Source organism: Osmerus mordax, chromosome 12 (genome assembly GCF_038355195.1).
Source record: "Osmerus mordax isolate fOsmMor3 chromosome 12, fOsmMor3.pri, whole genome shotgun sequence".
Classification (NCBI taxonomy): Eukaryota; Metazoa; Chordata; class Actinopteri; order Osmeriformes; family Osmeridae; genus Osmerus; species Osmerus mordax.
Window position 1 is genome coordinate 9706049 of NC_090061.1, and position 23270 is coordinate 9729318.

The window sequence follows — 23270 nt, forward strand, 5'->3', positions numbered from 1 at the left end:
CCGTTTGTTTGTTTGTACTGTTCTTGTGGCATATTGCAGCCGACAGCTAAAAAGTAATCAGGCTCAAATGAGGCCACAAATCCCTTGGTCACCTCATTTGGGAGGAGCAACCTGAGAAACACTGTGTTGACTTATCAACCAATTACACAGGTCCTTGGAAGATCTGTCACTCCTATTGGACAGCATGCCTCACCTTGTGACCAGGATCATGTCCCATTTTAACATCAATGTGTTTTGTAATTTGATGTGGGAATTGTGCCATCATGCAAGTGTCTGAAAGAGGAAACACCCATTATGCAAGAATAACTCATGAGATGGGGTGCATGAACAACCACATAGCAGATGATGACATCCTTTGGCAGCGTTTGTTTACATGACAGGGGGTCATGTGATGTGGTGCCACTATTTACTCTCTTGGAGACCAATCCCAGCATCAAGGCATACCTGGAATCTCATCAACCCTAATTTGGCTCAATCTGATCTTTTCTCTCTGGGACATCTCTACTGAGGGAATGAAAGAGGTGGTCATTTGTAATGTAAACAGAAACTAACTATACTGTTTATACAACACAGAGTTCAACACAGCTACATGCATTCGTGTCCAAAAGTCCAATACGATGTAGTATTTAGTTTTTAAACCAAGCTTCAAGCATTCTTTCTTTTGCATCTTTTAGTTCTTTACCCTATCCAACTTATTCTACACAGCTTCAGTTGTGTGGACTTCAGGACGTTGAGGTGACCAATGGTATGGTTAAGACTTTGGCACCTTGCTGTAACTGACAAGTAGCCTCCATCTGAAAAAAGTATAGCGTAAGTGTCACAACACAAAATCTAAACCCCATGCCCAAATCTTATTATAAAACCATTATCATTAAAATAATCAACATGGAAAGACATTCTTTTTACATTGTTGTTACATTGACACATTTTAACATTCGGAAGTGATGCAGTTATTCAAAACAAACACTAGATGTCCTCAAACTCACAAGATCCCTTTCCACCTTAAGTGGTGACGTCTAAATATTTGCATAAGAGTCTGTGTTGTGTTTCTACAGACCGTATGACATGAACAGGAAAGAATTTTCCCAGAGACCAAATAAGTCTCTTTAGATGAGAAAGGCTAAGCCTATTTCAAGGAAACGTTCATCTAAAAGTATCACTGAAGGTGCATCAGAGAAACACTGATCCTTTACTAGCTGCAGTGTGACATGATTATAGACATGACATGACTGAGGAAATACCTGTGACAGGATATATTCTGAGGAGTTATCCACTTATAGACATTGTTTACGTCATGTAATCAGGTTGCATGGAAACAACTTCCTGCACTGCCTTTTGTGTCTTCATCTTGTTAAGTCATTATCCCAATGTCCAATGAGGCATGGTTTACTGGTAATGTGCTGACTATACTCACCCAAGACTGACCACATCCCTCCTTCAGCTGCCAACGACACACACATACAAACACACAACACACACATTAGCAACCCTGGCTCAATGTCCTCCACATATCTCAAATGTATCTGACACCTGACCAGTAAATGTCTGGATTAAGCTATATGTTGAATGTGTTCTACAGCACATCACACAATGTTGTTCTGCTGACTTGCTGAGGATTTGTCGTATCCGGCTGATATCACGTGTTTGATTCAAACCATGGACTATGTAATAGCTCTCGGTTTGGTAAAGAACTGGAGTACGAGCACTAATTAGAACCATTAAAGACAGAGTCTCAATTTAACACTGCTTTTACACAGCAAACATCCTCTGCACCCTGCAGCCACTGACCGACCTACTACAACACTGTCTAGCCAAGCACATTCATTAATAAGGACAAGGCCTCCAGCAGACCATGTAAATGCTGTTCACAATGCAGGCCTCAGGTCTGACTCAGTGTCTGTTAGGCTACAGGAATTATTCACATTCTGGCTGCAGAGTCACGGGTGACTTTAGGGTTATTTATATTCTACTCTGATCTAAAGCTGTAATATTGCATTAATACATTTGGAGCCTGTATGCAAGACTATGGTTACGATAAAAAAAATGCTACAGTGATCAAAATGTTGAATTAAATCATGATGGCGGAGTGATTTATATGGAAACAGATAGGATAGGAAGTTCCTTTAAAAAATGACTAAAAACGCATGTTTGAAATGGAAATAACTGGCAAACGGGGCAGATGGTATTAATCTCCAGAACCTCCGAAATGAAAAAATAAAAATAAAATAAAAATATATATTTTGAAAACACTGCTCTGTTTGATCAAAAAGCCATACACTGTTACAACTGAGCTTTTTGACATTGAACTCCAAGCCATGCTTGTGTCCAATACTGTGAATAAGGACGCTTGTTCGGCAGTTGCACATGCTCACATAGCTCTGTTTCACACAGTCCTGGCACTGAGAAGGGCTGGCTCGGTCACAGTTGTGAAGCCTAAATAGGGAAAACAAGGACAACTGATCTCTGTGCCCTCTGCTGCCTAGCATAGCATGTTAGTATTACTGGTGAGAAGTGCTTCCCCCAGAATATCAGCCGACCATAACGCTAGTTGTGACACGTTGGCGGAATAATAGACAGAAACCAATATGTTTAGCAATGTTGATAGGAGCTACTGTAGCAAAGACCAGAGTAAAAACAGAATCTACTAAGATTTAATGGAATCCTTCATTTCCTCACTCAAAATGTTCCTTTTCAGTGTTTTTGGAAAGGAAAGAAAAAAGTGCATTGGTCTATTTTCCAGAGCTCTATATCTGGACAAAATGTCAGCCATCTGAACACTGGCCATTCATTTGATACTATATCTGGGCAAAATGTCAGCCTTCTGGACACTGGCAATTCATTTGATACTATATCTGGACAACATGTCAGCCTTCTGGACACTGGCCAATCATTTGATACTATGGACACAATGTCAGCCTTCTGGACACTGGCCAATCATTTGATACTATATCTGGACAACATGTCAGCCTTCTGGACACTGGCCAATCATTTGATACTATGGACACAATGTCAGCCTTCTGGACACTGGCCAATCATTTGATACTATGGACACAATGTCAGCCTTCTGGACACTGGCCAATCATTTGATACTATGGACACAATGTCAGCCTTCTGGACACTGGCCATTCTTTTGATACTATATCTGGACAAAATGTTAGCCTTCTGGACACTGGCCATTTGATTTTACAACTCTTTATTAAAAATTAAGAGAGCACTGCACCTTTTTCTTTCCCAAAACACTGATAAGGATAGTTTTGAGTGAGGAATAGAAAGGTTAAACTTGCAGTGGCCTCTTAAATTAAAACCTTCAGTTCCTCAGTCAAAATGTTGCTTTTCAACATTTACATGTATTCATTTAGCAGACACTTTTATCCAACGCGACTTACAAGAAAGAGCTTTACAAAAAGTGCATAGGTCAATGATAATAAACTACGAGATAGCCCTAAAAACATTGCGGGTAGCCAAAACATGAAGCATACATTGTGAAAAGCAAATAAGTACCAATGGGTAGAACCAGAAGAGCATAAATTACAATGAAAGAACATGATCCTCGAAAGTGCTAGAGTGTACCTGGAGGAAAGCAAGCAACAATAATATAATTCACAGCGAGTACAAGTAGTTAAATCAGTTACAACTAAATGCAACAAGTCACTCAATAAGTGTAATTGTGTTCCTGGAGGAAATAAACTAACATCTGATACAACCAATCTTTCTTAAGTAAGGTTGTACTCCTGGAACAAGTGTGTCTTTAGCCTTTTCTTGAAGGTGGAGAGACAGTCAATATCTCTGATGGAGGTGGGGAGATGATTCCACCATTGGGGGGCCAGACAGGAGATAAGCTTGGGTTGGGAGCGGGCGCTCTTGAGAGGTCGGACCACCAGATGGTTGTCAGAAGAAGGCCGTAGGTTGCTGGTGTGGGTGTAAGGCTGGACAAGACACTTGATGTAGTCAGGTGCAGTCCCGTTCACCGCTCAGGTCAGTACCAGGGTCTTGAATCTGATTCGGGCCGTGATGGGTAGCCAGTGGAGGGAGATGAAGAGCGGGGTGACATGGGAGCGTCTGGGTTGGTTGAAGATCAGGCAGGCTGCTGCGTTCTGAATCATCTGGAGAGGACGGGTTGCGCATGCTGGGAGACCGGTGAGAAGCGAGTTGCAGTAGTCCAACTTGGAGAGGACAAGTGCTTGGACTAGCAGCTGGGTGGGATCCTCAGACAGGTATCTCCTGATCTTCCGGATGTTTTAGAGGGTAAATCTACACGACCGGGAGACTGCAGCAATGTGGGGCCGTGAGGGTGAGCTTGTCATCCATGGTAACCCTGAGGTTCCTGGCAAAGGATGAAGGGGTCAACGTTGCAGATCCCAGGGTGATTCAATGTTGTTGGAAAGGGAAGAAAAAGGTGCACTGGTCTCTGAATATTTTCCAGAACTATATATCTGGACAAAATGTCAGCCTTCTGAACACTGGCCATTCATTTGATACAACAGCTCTGAAAACAATTAAGAGAACGCTGCACCTTTTTCTTTCCTTTTCAAAAACGTTGAGAAGGAAAGTTTTGATTGAGGAACAGGAGGGTTCAAATTGCAGTTGCCTCTTAAGCCTATGTCCAGAAGCTATGTTACTGTCCAAAGTATCTGGCACATTTGGAAATAAAGTCCGACAGCTGCGCCCACAGAATCAAGTGAGTTTAGGACCCTGGGGCGTTGAGGTAATAACCCAGCCGAACGTGCATGTTGAGACACACTTGCCTTTTAGCTCTCCGAAAAGAGAGACTGCATTTGTTTCTATTTTGCAGTAAAAGTAATGTCGACACTACGACAGTACTAATTACGGGACTTTGATAACACCGGGAGGACTAGCTGTGCTTTAAATGCACAGAGTTTGAAACTTCTTTCTCAATTTCGTTTGTGGGAGAGACATGTCGGCTTTTAAAAAAAGCGTTGAGGACACTCTACATTTGTTTTTATGGTGACCACATGGTGTAGTAATGCCATGCAACAAAACATTGAAGATCGCTGGTTGCAGCTGGGAAGACTGGGCAAAGACTACTAGATGATCGTAGAAAGGCAAAGAAGGCAAACTTTACCAAAAAATTCATTGAAGAAGGGGTTTTCTTAAGTGCCAATTCACGAGGATTAATATAGACGCGATCGGTCTTTTATAAAAAGGAGCCGATAATGGATATTGTTGGGTGTCAACAGTTCTCTGCGTGAAAGCTCCATTTGTTTACGCTTACTTTTTGCCAAATGACCAAACTTATCATGGAGGAACACTACGACCCAGTTGACACGGAGATTATGGAGGCCGAGAAATCCCCAAATGAATCTCCCCAAATGGAAAACGGAGTCATGCTTGTGGTCAATCACAGTAACATCCAACCGCCCTTCAGCGTGGTGCTTGCCACCATTCTGTATTGTGCGGAATTTGTCAGCGCATCAGTGCTGTGCAAAAAATACCAATCGGGCCATGACAACATCTGGCTAGGTTTGACAATTACTTTCATGTTGGTGCCTGCTATATTGACCCAGCTGGCGCTTACATTCATCCACAGAGACCTCGGAAGAGATCGACCTCTGGTCCTCTTCATGCATTTACTGCTCATGGGTCCTCTCATTCGGTAGGTATGGGCGCTCACTAGTCAGTGGCGTCATGATATTATCAGTGATTTATTACTACGTACACTTGCAGAGTGCATTAGCTTGTGAGTGAGAGCTGCAGTACTCGCCCAGATAGATCAGGCAGACATGGGACCATGAGGGCTGCATGCGACTCCTTGGCCCACTAAACCGGTTTGATGTTGATCTTCAGTGAAGGGGGCACCATTGAATGCCTATGAATAAAGTTGTTATAAAACCCTGTTGGTCACACTGTTGTGCCCAGATGAAAAAACACTGTGTGTACCAAGTCTCATAACTTGTCAGTTTGTCAAGAAGGGGTGTCTGTTTGCAGCAAGACCGGTTTGACAAACAGTGACTCATTTGTTCAGCAGAGAAGTCAAATGTGGGGGTGGAGTATTGAGTGGTTCAGGCTAATGTTTTTGAACTTGGACTACCATATAACTTAGAAGGTCAAGCATCATATAAGGTCCAGTGTTGCATTTTTGTGCATTGATAGTAAAGATAATGTAAATAAAGTGAGTTGATACAGTTGCAAATACTGGGTCAGATATTTGAATATCTTCAAGACTTAAAGGTGGACAGAAAACAGGCATCTTTGTCATGTTGCTTAAAAGTACAGTTTTGATTCATATGGTTCCTAAAGAGATGACAATGCATATTAAAGCTACCGACAGCAAAGCTACATTTGCCCCACCTAGTATTGCTCATCGGGTAACTGACCAATCGGCATGGGCCAAGCCAGCACATGAAACATTGTGGGTGCAATTCATGCATTTACTCTGTATAAATGGATCAAGGTCATGGTTTAGTCGTTACAGTTCTATAATTAGCACACACAAGGTAATTGTGAGCCATGGGAGATGGCAAGCCCCCAGAGAGGAAGAAGCCAAACTCAGTATCATTCACTCTCACTGGTCTTGGTACTTGCTGCTTAAACCCTTGGTTGTATTAGACTGAGGTTGTTGAAGGGCAGAGAGACTCTCTGGGCAAGAGGAGGATTAACAAAGTAATGTTGACGAGAAACACAAGCAGATATTATCTGTGTCAGTGGTTCTATGCTGAATTCTTTTTTAAACATAGCCTATGCTCAATGCTTTTGGATTCAGATTATGAATGAAAAATGTGTAATTAGTGTTTCAGAGGATTTATGTATGTTTGCATACTTTGTCATGGGGGAATGTTATAAGGACTATAAGGCCCATCGATCACCTCTGCTCACAAAAAGCTATGAAATGATGGGCGTTTCCTGTCCAGCTTGGTGGGTGAAGTCATCTTTGATATACTGCTAATTCAGTGCAATTCAATACAGCATGTTTCCTAGCAACCCAGGGAGAGGGTTCAAATGTGGCTGTACAGCTTGTTATAATAGACCAGGAATGCACTCTAGACTATGAAGCTTCAGCTGTGAAAGTCAGGAATTATACAGTGTCATATACTATTATGCTAGTGCCTATCCTATGTGCATTCTAATGATAAAAGCGACCCACTGCTTTGTACTGAGTAGGGCAACATCTTGTCACGCTGGGGATACGTTTCCTGTTTTGTTGATTGCAGCAGGTTATTGAGGGAGGTGTGTACCGTTGTGGCTGGGAAGTTGTGCCAGGCGGCCAAAAGGGTTGGCGCAAAAGAGACTTGAGAGTCTGTATGAGGAATGAGGAGAAGTCAGACAAGTGTTCAAAGTTCTGTTTTTCAAGACCGTTAACAGAGCCTGTGGGTTAGCCACCCTGATTATTGTCCCCAACCTTGGGTTAGCTGTTGCTGGGGTAAGGAAATAAATCTGCACTCTTTTGAGCTTGCAAATTGAAACACCACTTCCTCACCATTCTTTCTCCATTCGTCTATCTAAATAGCAACGCTACAACATCTCCCAATATGCCGCCTTAAACTATACGTCGACACAGCGTCTTAAGGCAAGGGCAGAGGGAGTTTCTCCACCTGTAGTGAAGTTTCTGCATTGGGTGGCCGAACCCTGTTCTGGCTTGTCCCGGAACGCCCTCCCCCCTCCCATCCCAAGGTCTAAGAAATCAACATACTAGCCTAGTTCACTCATTCAGTTACACCCTGTCTTACTGCCAACTGTGACTTGACTAACAGTTACAGGTTGTTAAGGGTACTTTATAGAATCATAAAAAGCTGGAGCAACCTTATCAAATTGCATTTAGCCTTGGATTGACTGTTGAAGGCCTGAGGCTCTGCTTGGTTATGCTTAGTGGCTGTGGAGCTAAACAGGATGTGTGTTTGTTGCAAAAGTGGGCTCCTTCCTGACAAGGCAGCCAGATATACCGTATCCTTTGCTCATAGGTATTTCAGTGCCTATCCGTTGTTTAGAGGTTCTGATGTGCTGACAGTGTGTTCTCCTTCTTCCTGCATTCTCAGCGCTACATAATGCCAAGTCTCCCGATAAGGGCTGTCTGTAAACGATGGTCTTGTGACGGCTCCCCCTCTTACTGTAGTCTTTGCCCAAGTCATAAAAGGCAGAGATGACCTTCTAACCGTATGCTTATAAAGATAAGCTCGCAGAAGACACCTAGACCCAACCCCTTTCCTCCCAACTGGGGCAGGTCACAGACAAGAGTAAAGACCAGGAGCTGAGTTGTTCCTTTGCACTCAAAGCGATTCGTAAACCACAAACAGCTGATGAAACACTAGCTGAATATGGCTGTGCAGTGAACTATGTGTCAGCAGAGCTGGCTGTGTTTGTTTGTCTTCTCCTCTGAACCCATGGCCAAAGAAGGAGTTGATTTGGATAAAAAAGACAACATTCCAGAGTTCCGAGTTGCTGTGGGATTTTCTGCTCTGGGGGTGGATTCCAAGGTCTTTTAGTTTTGTTTGGACCCTTTTAGCACATGGTTGATATTGCTTTTGTTCATATTATATTACTTAAAAACAGACAACTAGCAATAGGATCTGACATGTACGGATAGCATTTAGTTAAGAAACTGCAGATCCTCATCTATTCCTCTACACTACTTTTGTGTTCCTGTTGTTGACAACAGTGGAGGCATTTACCTTGCAAAGGGAAATGAAACACACCCTTCTTAGGTTTCAGTGTCAGTCCTTTCCTCAGAACTGATACATCATATTGTAGTTTCTACCTTAGAGTGCCCTCTGGTGTAGCTATACCATTACAAGTAAACACATTACATTTATTGATTTCACGGATGAGTTTTGCCATTACAGTAAAATATGCTGGCAAAAATGTCCTTGCTAATACAATGTGTGTCAGAAGGAAACCTAAATTAAACAGGATATTCCAACCTCCTGGTGATGATTTTCTTAAAACATTTCTCCCCAACTCATACATTTACATAGAAAACTGTGTCTGGTATGCTAACAGAAAGTAGTTGAGCTCCATTAAACCGTCTGCCTCAGGAGACTGTTTTAGTAAGCCTGTCCTAGTCAGCCTGTCCTAGTCAGCCTGTCCTGTACTGCTCTCTGGTGGTTATAATATATTACTGCATCCTCATTGGTCTTGTCGTTCCTTTCAGGTGTTTCGAGGCTTTGGTTGTTTACTTCAAGTCAGGTAAAAAAGAGGAGCCCTATGTCACCATCTCCAGGAAGATCAACCTTATGAAGAAGGGCCAGAACATACCCATGGAGTGGGAGATCGGACACTCTGAACGCAAGTTGGCCACTCACCGGAACGCCTTCAAACGCACCGCAGTGATCCAGGCCTTCCTTGGCTCCACCCCCCAGCTCACCCTGCAGCTCTACGCCACCATCCAGGAGAAATACATCGTTGTCCCTCGAGGTGAGACAGAATTCATGTTGAATGTGAAATTAAATTGACAGTGACATCCTTAGTTGTATTTTTAAACTTTTTATTTTACTTGTATACCTTTGTTGTTGTTTGTCTTTCCAGTTACTCTGATGATCATCGCCCTGGTCTCCATTACTTACGGCGCTCTTGTGTGTAGCGTGCTGGCCATCCAGATCCGGTATGACGACTACAAGGTCCGGCTCCGCCCCGCCGCCTACATCTGCATGATCCTGTGGCGAGGCCTCGAGATTGCCACACGGGTCACCTCATTGGTGCTCTTCAGCACGGCTCTCACCCATTGGGTGATCCCCGTGGGCCTGGCCAACCTGCTCCTCTTCTTCTTCCTGCCGTGGGCAGAGTTCTGGGCCCGGCGGGGCTCGCTGCCGGAGAACGTGGAGAAGAACTTTGGGAAGCTGGACACCACGCTGGTGCTGTGCATGTTCATCTTCCTCTACGCCAGCATCAACATCTTCTGCTGGTCGGCAGTGCAGCTGGACCTGGCCCACAGGGATCTCATTGAGAAGAAGCAGGGCTGGAGCCGCCTGGCCGCGTACTACGGGGGCCGCTTTGTGGAGAACGCGGCCCTCATCGCCTTCTGGTACTTCTTCAAGTCGGACTTCTACGAGTACGTGTGTGCCCCCCTGCTGGCGGCCCAGCTGCTCATCGGCTACAGCCTGGCCGTGCTCTTCATGCTGCTGTTCTACCAGTTCTGCCACCCCTGTCGGCAACTCTTCAGGTACAACGTCCACGACTGCCTGCACTGCGTGTGCTGCCTGCGCTGCGAGTGCTGCTGCAGGCAGGGAGGGGAGGAGCGTGGACAAGCCCACCCATACGCCACCGCCGCCACCATGGTGCTGGTACCGGAGGAGCCGCTGGGCCCCCCCCAGGAGCCCCAGCCTACCCAGCCCCCTGACCTCACCTGCCAACTGGGGGAACAGGAGACGGACATTGTGGATGACATCACGGTTGTAGTGTGAGGATAAGGCCTTGCGGGTTAGATCTGGTTATAATTTTGGGCCAGTGCCACTAGGTGTCGTCTTGGCTTTGTGTTGTCAGAGTTGTTACACGTGAGGGGGACACATTTGGAGACAGACTGGGTTGTTTACACGTCACTACAGACGACACGGCAGACTCTCAGTGGTCTTTAATGGTTTAGTCTCTCAAACTGGCAATTCTTTACCAATAGTTATTATATAATAAAACCAAGCAGAACTGTCCTTCATTGACAAATATTGTATGTAGAGAACCAGTGGGCCACAGGAGACCAAAGAATGTACTGGGGTGAGATATGTGGTGGTGGCGATGATGCACAATAGCAGCCTTGAGAGAGAGCGGTGTTGGGTCAGATACAGTGGGCCAGGTGTGTGGGAAACCTGCCAAGTGTCTCCTGCCTCACGGAAAGACTTGCCCAGGACTTCCCCCAGTGTGCTTTTCACCCAAAGGTTCTGACAGACAAATACAATCTGTGACGTTGTATGCCTTTTTGTTTCCACTTTGAAGCAAATGCAGCACGGGAGGTGGAAAAACTCAGGTTTTGCCTTGAACTTTTCTTTCCTCTTGTCCTACCCCGCCCTGTTCAGTAAGATTTCATGAATGATTTGTATTGACCAGGTTTGTTCACTTTGCCTCAATGCTCTTTTTTGCTTTTGCACAAAACCTGTCAAAAGTTATTATGCTAAAATTGAGTATTTTGTGTGCCTCACTGTCATAAAACAAACAAAAATATTTTAAAAGTACAGATGTAGCTAGTTCATTCAAACCTTGAATATGGATAGAATATGAAAGTGGTGTACTTTTATTTGTATGATCTGTTGTATTGCATGTGTAAGTGCCTTAACTACTGTATTGTGACTTGCTAAAATAAAGTTATTACAATAAAGCACCTTTTGTTTTGTTCAGTTTGATATCGGACTATTTGGATTAAGTCACAAAACTTCCTTATTCATTGGAACTGGAGGACAATGCTGGCTGTATATTTCCTTGTCTCAATTTAGACCGTTCTTTGGTGGGCGTGGTTTGAGCGGGCGCTCTATAAAACCCTCAGGCATTAAGGCAGCAGGTAAACTAGGTTTGACAGTTAAGTGTATTGAGAAGCAAGTCCATCAAAATGGGCAACTGGATTATCAACCATGGACTCACTTACTTCATACAGGTAAGAATAAAAAATTAAGCCATTAATAAAGATTTTTTTCAAAACAGTGCTGCAGGTGAATTATAAATGCCCGATGTGGGCTGCTTGTAGCATAGTGTGACTGACAGTGCGCGGCAAATCGTTGGAGTCTCAGCATTTCAAGCTTATATTGTGGAAATTGATAGCTTGACGGTACGGCGTGATGTTGATATTCTGTCTTCTGGTTGGACCTGCAGGTGGTCTGGATGGCAATCAACATATTCCTCTTCGTCTGGTTCTTTTATATCTACGAGTTGGGGGATCAGTATTTCTACACTCGTCACATTTTGGGGGTGAGTGAATTTGGAAAGGATGAATTTGTGTATTTTACAGATCGACATTTTGTATTATAAAGCTATAACGTTGTTAGATAGCCTATATAAGATATTGCAAGGTAGCACTAATTTTATTTCTAAATTATAAATGCATTGTGATTTGGTTTTTCAGACAGCGCTGGCTTGGGCCAGGGCCCCTGCAGCTGTCCTAAACTTCAACTGTATGCTCATCTTGTTGCCTGTGTGTCGGAACCTGCTCTCTCTCCTTCGTGGTTCCTTCATGGTGAGTTCCACAGGGCTCACACATTCATTGTCGAGGTGTCTGCTCTTGATGAAATCAGTTAATGCCAAATAATGGAGATATGTATCTGTTTATTACTAAGGGTAATAATAACCATAATAAATTCAATTTGAACGCGTTACTCAGTCTATGTGTTGAACTACCATGTTTCAGTGTTGTGGGAGGACTATGAGGAAACAGCTAGACAACAATCTGAGTTTCCACAAGATGGTTGCATACATGATTGGCTTGATGACAGGTATGCAATTTGACTTGCTTTTTTACAAAACCACAAGAGCCAATAGGTTATTTTGAAATATGGCGAAACATAACCACATGTTTCTCATAAAGTTTAATGGTTATGGGTTTCACAGGAACTTATTTGTTAAAAGGAAATAAAAGTGTAAGTTCAGGATGAAAAGTCGTTCAATATTGAACAAAAACCAAAGGCAAATATTGACTTGGATATGGAGAAAAGCTGACCTCTAACTAATATGCTTTCGTAGTTTGGACCAATTAGTTCAACTTTTAGAGACGTGGAACACTGATCTATTTAATAATCTGAGTGTCTGAGCAAAAAGATCTTCTATTGGAATTTCCCCATTCCCTTCTAAGCTTGATTCAATGAAAAACATTTTTTGTCGTGGCAGCTGTTCACACCATAGCCCATCTCTTCAACATGGAATGGTACTACAACAGTAGACAGGGGAAGTATGACAACCTCAGCAGGACTCTATCGGACCTGGGAGACGAAGATGATGAGACATACCTGAACCCTTTCAGATCCCTCTCTGATGTGAGTTCATAACCTCTACTGCTGTCAACAACTCCTAATGTCATGTATCTTTCAAGCAATAGGCTAAGACAGCAGAAATCCCTATAGTTATGGTCATGTCTGGTCCCTAAATAGAAAAATGTATCAAAAACAAAACAATCCCCAAATCATGTGATTAATTCAGTGTTCTTTGGTTGGTTGTACCTCAGACTCCCTCCTATATCGTGTTCACCACCATTGCTGGGATTACAGGGGTGATTATCACGCTCTGCCTCATCCTCATCATCACATCCTCTATGGAGGTCATCAGACGCAGCTACTTTGAGGTCTTCTGGTACACACATCACCTCTTCATAGTATTTTTTGCTGGCCTGGTCTTCCATGGGGCTGGGTAAGGCTCTCCTTGATTATGACAGGTCGCCTTTCGTCTTGTGAACTCCATTCTACCTGCTGACTACCTGTTACCATAGTTTTTACATGTTTAGAATCCTGTCACTTCCATGTTGTTGTTTTTTTCACTTTCTCTTGCTTTCTCCTCAGACGCATTGTGCGGAGTCAGCAAAACATTGGCCCACTGTACAACCTCACCCACTGTAAAGACGATTTGGATGACTGGGGGGAAAGCGAGTGTCCTATCCCGCAGTTTGCAGGGGGGTTCCCACAGGTGATACTTTCCTCAGTGACAGATTACAGACGCATTCATTCCATTTGGACTTGGTGATATCATTGGTTTCCTGTCAAATCAGTAGGGAGATGGTCCTAAAAATACAAACATTGACAATGTGCCACACAGACTTGGATGTGGGTGATTGGTCCCATGGTGATCTACTTGTGTGAGAGGTTGCTGCGATTCATCCGTTACATGCAGAACGTCCAGTACAGAAAGGTATGTGTGCTGCTACCTGCCAGCTCTCTGCTCTCCCCCTCTAGGTCCAACAGCTATGCTGTGACACTTTTGTAACTTCATCTCTCTCCTTTTCTCTTTGCATACATTCCTCCTCCCATCTCTCCATCTCTACATCCCTCCTTCGCTTCTCTCTCCCTTCCCTCATCCCTCCATCCCTGTCCCAGATTGTTATCCGGCCATCCAAGGTGTTGGAGCTGCAGTTGGTGAAGAACGGCTTCAAGATGGATGTGGGTCAGTATGTCTTCCTCAACTGCCCAGGAATCTCCCCACTGGAGTGGCACCCCTTTACCATGACCTCCGCCCCTGAGGAGGACTTCTTCAGCGTCCACATCCGTTCTGCGGGCGACTGGACCCAGAAGCTCATCAGCATGGTGGAGCAACTGCCCGAGGGGGCACAGGGTCCCAAGTAAGTCCACCAATCCAGTTGGAACAGAGACTGTATTTCTAGCATCACCCATGAACATGAAACTAGAACAGCTTCTTGGATCCACAGATCCAAGAAGCTGAAAAAAAGAAGCTAAAAAAAAATGCTTTCCTCCTTTGGCTTTTGCTGTGGTGTGATTGTTGACTTCTCCCTCAGAATAGGAGTGGATGGTCCATTTGGGACAGCGAGTGAGGATGTCTTTGACTATGAGGTCAGCATGCTGGTTGGTGCTGGTATTGGAGTCACCCCGTTTGCATCTATCCTCAAGTCCATCTGGTACAAATTCAAAGAATCCAACCCTAAGCTACGAACAAGAAAGGTAAAATATTGGCCAGACATCGAGCCAAAACTTGAACTCCTTTAAACCTGTCCAGCTTGTTTCTATGCCATCAGACAAAACGTCCACAAAGCACCTCCCTTTTGTGTAAAGAATTTTAAGGATGCTTGTGTGAAGGCATTGTCACGAATCTTGCATTTCTGCACTGTCCTGTCTGTTTGATTAACCACCTTGTGTTGACAACTTTTTCGCAGATTTACTTCTATTGGCTGTGCCGAGAGACAAGTGCTTTTGAGTGGTTTGCAGATCTGCTGCAGGTGTTGGAGAGGGAGATGGAGGAGAGAGGCATGGGCGACTTCCTCACATACAAACTCTACCTCACTGGATGGGACCAGAGCCATGTATGTATTGGAGCCTATTTATACTACAATGACCAACAACATAACTAGTTTCCTTTAACATTTTCTCCTCTCTTCCTGACAGGCCAATCATGTGATGGTTCACTTCGATCAGGACACGGACGTCGTCACAGGACTGAAGCAGAAAACGCACTATGGCAGGCCAAACTGGGAGAAGGAGTTCGAACAAGTCCGCAATGAGAACCCAACGCAAGTTTAAAACCTTATTTTATTGTACACATTCAAACACATGCTGTGGTTTTAGTGTGGTTTGGACACAGATTAAAACCCTTAATTTAACACATAGATAAGCCTGTCCTGTTGTTGTCCTACAGGTCAGTGGTGGGGACATTCCTGTGTGGCCCTGCAGCTTTGGCAGATGTCCTCGCAAAGAAATGTGTGAAGTACTCAGACGTAGATCCCAGAAAGACCAAATTCTACTTCAACAAGGAAAACTTCTGAGATGAGATTCTTCCCTCTTTGAAGGACAAGCTGGCTCTTTGCTCTTTCAAAATATCGGGTTTGCAATACTAGTTTTGTGAGTCAGTGGAACACAATACAGTGTTGAAACTCAGTTTGACAGATCTGGCGGTCTCTGTGACTCCTACAATAGGTGTGTTTAAATACCTGTAGGATTCTACCTCCACAAAATAACTCAATTTGAGCACATCACAAATAATAATAATGTATTCATTTAGAAAAACAGTCATTTTACAGACTGGTGGTCCCACCGCTCAAGACCGCCCAGTCCCAACACAAGCTCTTCTCCTGTCTGCCCCCCCAGTGGTGGAATCAACTCCCCACCTCCATCAGAGACACTGACTGTCTCTCCACCTTCAAGAAAAGGCTCAAGACGCACTTGTTCCGGGAGTACAACGGTACTTAGGAATGGTTCGCTTGACCCGATGTTAGTTTCCTCAAGGATCACAATGACTCTTGCTTAGAGACTTGTTGCTCTTGTTTCTTTCTTTTTCCACAGGTACACTTGCACTTATAGCGGTTCATGTTTTTTAATTGTAACTTGTTTAACTACATGCTCTTATGGTTCTTCCCTTTGGCACTTACTTTGGTTGTTCACAATGTGTGCTTCATGTTTTGGCTACTCACAATGTTTTTGTGGCTATCTTGTTGTTATGATCAGTGACCTATGCACTTTACATTTACATTTAGTCATTTTTGCAGACGCTCTTATCCAGAGCGACTTACAGTAAGTACAGGGACATTCCCCCGAGGCAAGTAGGGTGAAGTGCCTTGCCCAAGGACACAATGCCATTTTGCACAGCCAGGAATCGAACCGGTAACCTTCAGATTACTAGCCCGACTCCCTAACCACTCAGCCACCTGACGCCACTTTGTAATGCTCTCTCTTGGAAGTCGCTTTGGATAAAAGCGTCTGCTAAATGACTAAATGTAAATGTTAACCTTTCAGTGATGTATGAGTCAGGTAACTGTCATCCATAAAAAGCCTTTGTGTGCTGCTGGATAGCATTGCTGATTACTCTCTCTGTGACTGCTGGTAGCATGTTGGTGGCTGACGTGTTGTGTTAGAGGTGTGGTCCATGTTACGTAATCTTTTTGACAGGTGTACGTGTTCCAGGGTCTGCACATTAGGATCTACAGAACAGGACAGAAAGTTGAATCCTCTCAAACTCGAGGATTGACTAATGCCTTTGTCACCTGTCCTCTTTCAGGTCTGTTTCACTGTTGTGTACATGTTCAGGTCTTATCTCGTTTTTACTGCTCCCCCAAAGTCCTCCCAATAGTCCCATAAGATATGTAACCAATCAGATATTTGCTATGGGGTGTGTCTGTCCAGGTTTGGTCAGAGACAAGGAAATGAGAAATGTTTTTGGGAAATATTCTTATTTCTAGAAACACCATAAAAGAGAAGGAAGTACTGATGGGAATCACAAGGTTCCCATCAGTCATGTAGTCAATTCTGAGTCATGCACTGAACAAATCACTGCTACTTTAATACTTAAATCCACAAGGTCTATTTTATAGCATCTTGCAACTAATCACCCTCACAATCTGTTTGTAAATGATAAAACACAAAACAAATTTAAAGTGTGTGGGTAAAATGAATCCATGTCTTTTATTGACAAACAAACATCCAGACATGAAACTGATTCCAGTGCTGACAAATGAAAGTAAGTAAATGCAGTATGAAACCACCCTCTTGAATTTCCACACATTGTCCCCTGATGAAAGGGAGTCACATAAACGCTTAATTCAAAAACACTGGGGTCAACCTTCCACATAAAAAATGGTAATACAAAACAGTCTACAAAATATTCCAAACTAAGCTGTGGAGATGTCTTTGTAGCGCTCTGAAGGGGAGGAAAGAAAGGTCGAAGCGTGCCACTCCTGTAAACAAAATAAATCTGAGAGGACGCAGGAAAGATATTCGTCTGCGAATCCACTGAAAGCTGTGTGAACAATGCAAAGTATGTGGACATCTCAAAACGAGCAGCCAGTCATGGAAAGGTGAGCCATGCGAAAGAAGGGAACGTCACTCAACCTTGAGGTGTGCTCGTGTTGTGTGTGTGGGCGTGAGGGAAGGAGCTTCATGGCGCTCCAGCGGTCTTCTGGATCTGCTCTTTGAGGATGAGAATGCTCTGCCTCTGCTCTGGGGGCAGCATGGCAATCTGTTCTGGGGTCAGCTGCAGAACCTGCATGATCAGGGCAGCCTAGAAACAGCACAGAAACACTGGTGAACCAACTGAAGTCAATTGCAGGTCCTTCAGGAAGGAAACTACAGTCAAAACTCATGACACCTTATTACATAGTTGGCTGGTGCCATTATATCATTCCCTCAACAAAGGCAACCTGCATTGATGGTAGAGCTGGATTGCCCAGTTTTCCTAATGTGCAGACAATCAGTCACTATCTTTTAACCCTTGTGTTATCTTCGGGTCATTCTGACCCATCAGTCATTGTGACCCACCGTCGTATTGCGACAACTTTACCGCATACAAAAACAAAGTGAAGCATTTTATTTTACCGTTGGGCTGTCTCAGACCCCCCACATTGCAAAGGTTAAAAGAAAATTATTTTTATTTGTTTTTGTATTGGGTAAACACAACGATGGTTCGTTATGAACCTTTGGGTCATGTGACCCAAAGCCCGCACAAGGGTTAATATCCAGTCAGAAAACTTGAAATCTAAAGTTCCCTGAACACAGTGGTGAAGTGGCACACCCACCTTCTCATGGTCCTGCGATGTGACCTGGCTCTGGCCAGGGCTGAAGCCTCCTCCAGACTGGGGACCACCAGAGACACCAGGACCCTGTCCACATCACCACACAGCTTTACTGACACAGGTCCACTTCCCACAGCAAATATTGGGTGGCTACAGCGGTTAGCACCTACCGGTCTGGCAGAAGGAGGGGCATTAGGACCCATTGAGTGGGAGACAGGTCCCGGCATTCCAGTTGGCATGGGAACCCTTTGTCCTGAAACAGGAGGCCCACGAGTGTCTACGGCTCTGGGGTCACGACCTTCAGAAATGTACAAAAAACAGAATTATTACAGAACGTCTTCTCATTCAACAAGTACCTGATAGAACAGCTCTTAACTGACAAGATTGAACATGAGTGGGATCTAGAGAGAGTGATGCCGGTACCTCTGGTCTCCATGGGGGGTCCCCTGGGCTCCATCATGGGCCCTCGGGGGTCTCCCATCATGCCGCGGGGTTCACCCATGGGGGGTCCTCTCATGTCGTGGGGCGGTCCTCTCATGTCTTGGGGGGGCCCACCTCCCATTTGGCCCATGTGCATGGGTGGGCCCTGGTGGGGTGGGGGTGCACTTATGAACCCCCGACTAGAGGAACAACAGACAGTCAACTACACTGCACACAACATCAAGATTCACAAGCTGGTTGTACACCTCAGAACGTCCATGACATTCCAGGTGAGGTTAACTTCCTCAAGTCTAAACAGGGCATGACAGACATGTTAACAGAAGTCATTCCAAGAAGGTCGAGTGAAGTGGTGCAGTCAGGATCCAGAGCCTCAGACCACGCTGGTGCTCACCTAGGCTCCACCACGTCCCCTGTGACCGTCAGCAGGGTCCCTCCTCGGGGATCGTTGGGGCCGTCCCCCAGCAGGCCCCTGGGGGGGATGCCGCCTGGCCCTGCAGAGACAAGACACGCATTCAACCAGCAAGCACGGACAAAGTAAACATGCCACACAGGGTAACACATCAATACCCATACTCTGCTAGGGTGTGGAGGTTTGTCCTGAACGTTTTGACCTTCAGACCTTTTGTAAGGAAATTAAGGACCTTTTTTTTTTTTCAGGTTCTAAAAGAAAAACCAAGGGTTTACTCATCACACCACAACAATCACAACCACTCCATCAGGTGCAACACAAGGCAGGAGCTAAGACAGCAGAGGACAGGACCAGAGCTCAGTCACAACACAGACAAAAAGACACAACAGGGGAAGGAAGATGGCAGAAGAAACTACCCAGAAGGATAATCATGACATCTTAAGGGGACATTACTGGTCCGAAATGTTAGGCCGTGTGTCTGGGGGATCTGTCATTGTGAGACAATGACAGGATGCGTATGTGACACAGAGGGGGATAGAAACGCATCACCTTTGATCAGACTTACTGGTGAAAACAAACAAACTGTTGAATCACGGGGAAAAATAATACTTATTTTGGGTTTCCCCAGTCACAGAATGTGCCAACACTGGATTTCTGGATCCATTGTACTATGGAGAAAAGCTAATACAAACTTTCATTCGCTCAGAATGACAAAGCAAATAAGCAAACATCCATTCATCATGTGCAGTAATTCCACACCTGGGAACAAAGAAATGGCAGGTTCCTGGCAGGCTGTTCCAGTTACGCAAACGTGTTTGAGAACTTAGGTTAACCTTCTTGCAAGACAATTTAACCAGAACTTGGAGAGGTCTCGTCATATGAGGTTATGCTTGTATAGTGTTTACAGTCTGGGTGCCCCACTCTTCTACCAGATTCCACGGCACAAAGGCTACTGTTGGCATAACTTAATTAAATTAATGTGTCAATGCATGAGAAAACGTTTGGAAATTATTTTGATGCAACATAGTCAACTTAAGACTTGATACACCCTTAGTCTGGATGACTAAACGAAAACCATCCCATAACATCCCTTCTTGGGTTGCTCGGGGCAGTAAGTAGAGGATACCTTGAGGCCGCTCGACAGCAGCCTGCCCAGACGATCCTGTAGGTGAATGCTGGAGGTTTCCTGAGCCAGCATTAAGTGAAAAGAACAGGAGACACACAACTCAGAGAGAGAGCAAAGCAACACTCAGACACAGCGCCAAAGCATGCGACACTCCCACAATAGGGTTAACAGCTCCCCCACACACAAACACAAACTGGTGTCACTTTCCACATTTGAGGTGAATGAAATGGATGAGCATACCCGTAAAACAACATATATTACCAGGGTGTGATCTATACAGTGATTAAGTTCAAAGTATTTCAGATTTACAGTAATAATTTGATACATTTATAGTCAACATTCTTCTGTCCTAAAAATATGAGGCAGTCCCAGGCTGATAGTGACACCTAGTGAAGAATATGTGTAATGACATGCATCTACACAGACATGAAAACGAACGTCACAACACTTCATCATGACATGAGAGGGAGATCACAAACATTTCTGAACATGAACATTAAGATGCAAACAGTGTGGAAAGGGAACTGAGCTTCTCTGTCACTGACAGCCTCATGGATCATCAGGACTTGTTGTGACATTCAATAAGTCATTTTATGTTCCTTAACTAGACACTGGTTTTTGGGATGAACTGTGAATGAATGATGAATGACATGTGTCACCCCTAGCTTTACTACAGACACAGCTATCCTATGGTAGATTACCTTGTCCCCTATCCATAGGAACTGGGCCACCTTGAGGAATCCCCATCGGTGGCTGTATCCCACCTGGGACAAAATGGCAAAAGTGAGCACTGCTCAGGTGCCCTAGTCAGTGAAGAGGTGTATGTGTGTGTCATAGCTGTTTACCTGCAGGTCCCACAGGGCCCGGTCCAGGCATGGGTCCAGGAACTCCACCCATAGGAGGTCCCTGCATCATCTGGGGGGCTCCGTTCATATGCATGCCCGGCTGGTCAAACATGAAAAAGAAGACTCACTCAACAATCCATCAATGCTGTCACTGTGCAAGTGTGTGGGTTTGTGACAGAGCTGGACTCACCATAGGCTGTGGTTGGGAGATGGGAGCGTTGGGCTGGGGAGGTGGCTGGTTCGGTGGTGGCCCAGCTCCACCCTGGCTACTGCTGGTGATCAGAGGCTGGACGGGGGTTTGACGGTGGAGCATTTTCTACAGCAAGGAATAGAGCAAATTAACAAAGCCATAAGCCACGTTACAAGTCCTGCATTGCACTTTTTCCAAACCACTGACTGGCCACGGGTGATTCTCCACATAAACATATATACATGTTGAATAGGTCTGTAAATGTTGAAGTATTCCATAGAACTCCAGTCTCACCAGGGCAATCTCTGGGTCAACGATCCTCATGACCACCTGGGCCTGCAGCAGGGCGAAGGCCAGCTGAGGGTTCTGCAGCAGCATGTTCCTGGCCTCCTGCGGACTGTTTTGCACACACAGCTGGACGGGGGGTATCAGAGTTAGTGAAACAATATACTTTTTCGTAAGGTTTTACCAATTTAAAGATGATCACGGGTAGGACGTTCTGTTCATTGACATCCTGTGAATGATTCTAGAGAGATATGCAAAAATATGAAAGGAGGTTAGAGGGCATACCTTCATCTGTTTCATGAGCTCAAACATCTGCTCTGGAGGCAGACTGGCCACAGCTCTGCTGATGGACTCTGGAGCCTCATCAGGTTGGATGTTGTCCCCATAGGGAGACTCAATGATGGGGGCTCCTGTTCCCAAACCTGTTGGACACAGCAGAATTTATATCCAGAGACATACACATTTTTGGAGACATCTCAACTAAAGACTGGTTGGGTCCTGGTTTAACTGTGTCTACATAAGCTTCTCAGAACATACTCTTGAGCTCCTCTTTGTTCTTCTCGCTGGCTGCATTGTCAACACGGAGAGCTCTGCCGCTGAATTCTCTTCCGTTCAGGTTCCGCATGGCACTGAGGGCCGTCTCCTGGTCTTGATACTCACAGAAGCCATATCCCTTTGGCTTTCCCGTTTCCCTGTCATACACTAACCTAGAGAGCACACATAATTCAAAACCAGAAATGAGGGGACTGTTCAAGAAAGGCTCGGTGCACCAGGATTAATTGAACAATTTACACTCACCTGAAGCTGACCACAAGCCCAACTTCAGAGAAAATATCCTTCAGCTGCTCCTCTGTAGCTTCATATGGGATGTTTCCCACTGTAATGTTAAAGGTGCATGTGAATTACAGTTAGTTGATTCTTGGAAATATTTTGTTAGAGTAGCCAGCTATCAGTAGGCAATAGTAAGCCAAATTGTTACCCGAGTTCCTATTATAACAATTCCCGCATGTTCTTCAATACAACAAATAGAACTTTACAAACTATATCACAACACAGTTACAATACAATGCCTAGTTCGTTAGCAAGACAGCTACTGCTACTTAGCTACCGAACCTGCAGTCAAACTCCACTAATTTAGCTTACAATCCAGAATTATTAGCGTGTCCACTTGAAAGTCAACTAAATATGTTATACATTTCCAACAAACCTACCAAATACTGAACGCAGAGAGCGATCAACCGCTGGATCTCTGCCTGCGGCAGCAACAACGGCAGCAGCTAGGTTCGCCATTTTGCGGAATGAAAATAATGTGACACACGGAAATTAAAGTCGACAATATCCGCTTAGAAAAAATGTGGGCCCACCCATTTCAAACAACATTCAACGATCACGATTGGCGGGAAATGTATCCGCCAGGGGGCATAAGTATTTTGTAATAATGGACATCCTTCATATTTTACCTGCAAGCTATTCCTGTTAGTAATTGTTCAGCTAGCACTATCTTATTGCACTTTTGAATCTATAGAGTTTAGCTGATAGGTGGCCAAACTAACTTAATTAGTCAAGATGTACAGAAAGAATATCCGGACAGTCCTCCTCTTTGTCCACTGCATTCTCTGGGCGCTCAGCCTGCGTTCAGCAGTTTTAGGTAGGTTAAGTTAGCTAACTAGTTAACAAAGTTAGAGGAATTAAGCTACAGAAGTAGGGCACTTTCAAATGTATCACCAGTGCCATCTAGGCTATTTAGAAAATGTCAAACCCATTGTTCCACTGGATTTTCAAACTATAATGTGCCTCACTGCCTCTGTTTTACATATTGCCAAGTAAGTCAACTGTGTAGCCAATAACCTAGATAATTAGCCAAGTTAAATAATGACTGACGAGACTGGATC

At 44.4% G+C, this 23270-nt stretch overlaps 3 protein-coding genes across 4 annotated transcripts; 2 read left to right on the forward strand and 1 right to left on the reverse strand.

The window, feature by feature from the left end:
- Window positions 1-4763: 4763 nt before the first annotated feature.
- xkrx (XK related X-linked) lies at window positions 4764-11249 on the forward strand. The gene is made up of 3 exons (XM_067248370.1): window positions 4764-5614; window positions 9104-9366; window positions 9478-11249. Exons 1-3 carry the CDS (start codon window positions 5244-5246, stop codon window positions 10350-10352), a joined length of 1509 nt encoding a protein of 502 aa, XP_067104471.1. The 5' UTR covers window positions 4764-5243; the 3' UTR covers window positions 10353-11249.
- Window positions 11250-11456: 207 nt separating this feature from the next.
- On the forward strand, window positions 11457-15581 carry nox1 (NADPH oxidase 1). The gene is made up of 13 exons (XM_067247620.1): window positions 11457-11527; window positions 11743-11838; window positions 11993-12103; window positions 12275-12359; window positions 12751-12896; window positions 13085-13266; window positions 13416-13539; window positions 13669-13761; window positions 13947-14188; window positions 14363-14525; window positions 14738-14884; window positions 14967-15091; window positions 15217-15581. Exons 1-13 carry the CDS (start codon window positions 11483-11485, stop codon window positions 15341-15343), a joined length of 1686 nt encoding a protein of 561 aa, XP_067103721.1. The 5' UTR covers window positions 11457-11482; the 3' UTR covers window positions 15344-15581.
- A 1361-nt stretch (window positions 15582-16942) lies between these two features.
- cstf2 (cleavage stimulation factor, 3' pre-RNA, subunit 2) lies at window positions 16943-22668 on the reverse strand. 2 transcript variants are annotated; one of them, XM_067248241.1, is made up of 14 exons: window positions 22590-22668; window positions 22177-22255; window positions 21916-22085; window positions 21664-21800; window positions 21388-21507; window positions 21094-21219; window positions 20904-21003; window positions 20760-20822; window positions 18915-19014; window positions 18506-18702; window positions 18253-18380; window positions 18086-18169; window positions 17403-17571; window positions 16943-17248 (listed from the first exon to the last, which is right to left on the reverse strand). In XM_067248241.1, the coding sequence occupies exons 1-13, from the start codon at window positions 22666-22668 to the stop codon at window positions 17449-17451; spliced, it is 1506 nt and encodes a 501-aa protein (XP_067104342.1). In that variant the 3' UTR covers window positions 16943-17248; window positions 17403-17448. The 2 variants fall into 2 exon arrangements, with proteins under 2 accessions (XP_067104342.1, XP_067104343.1); XM_067248242.1 differs by lacking the exon at window positions 20760-20822.
- Window positions 22669-23270: the final 602 nt, after the last annotated feature.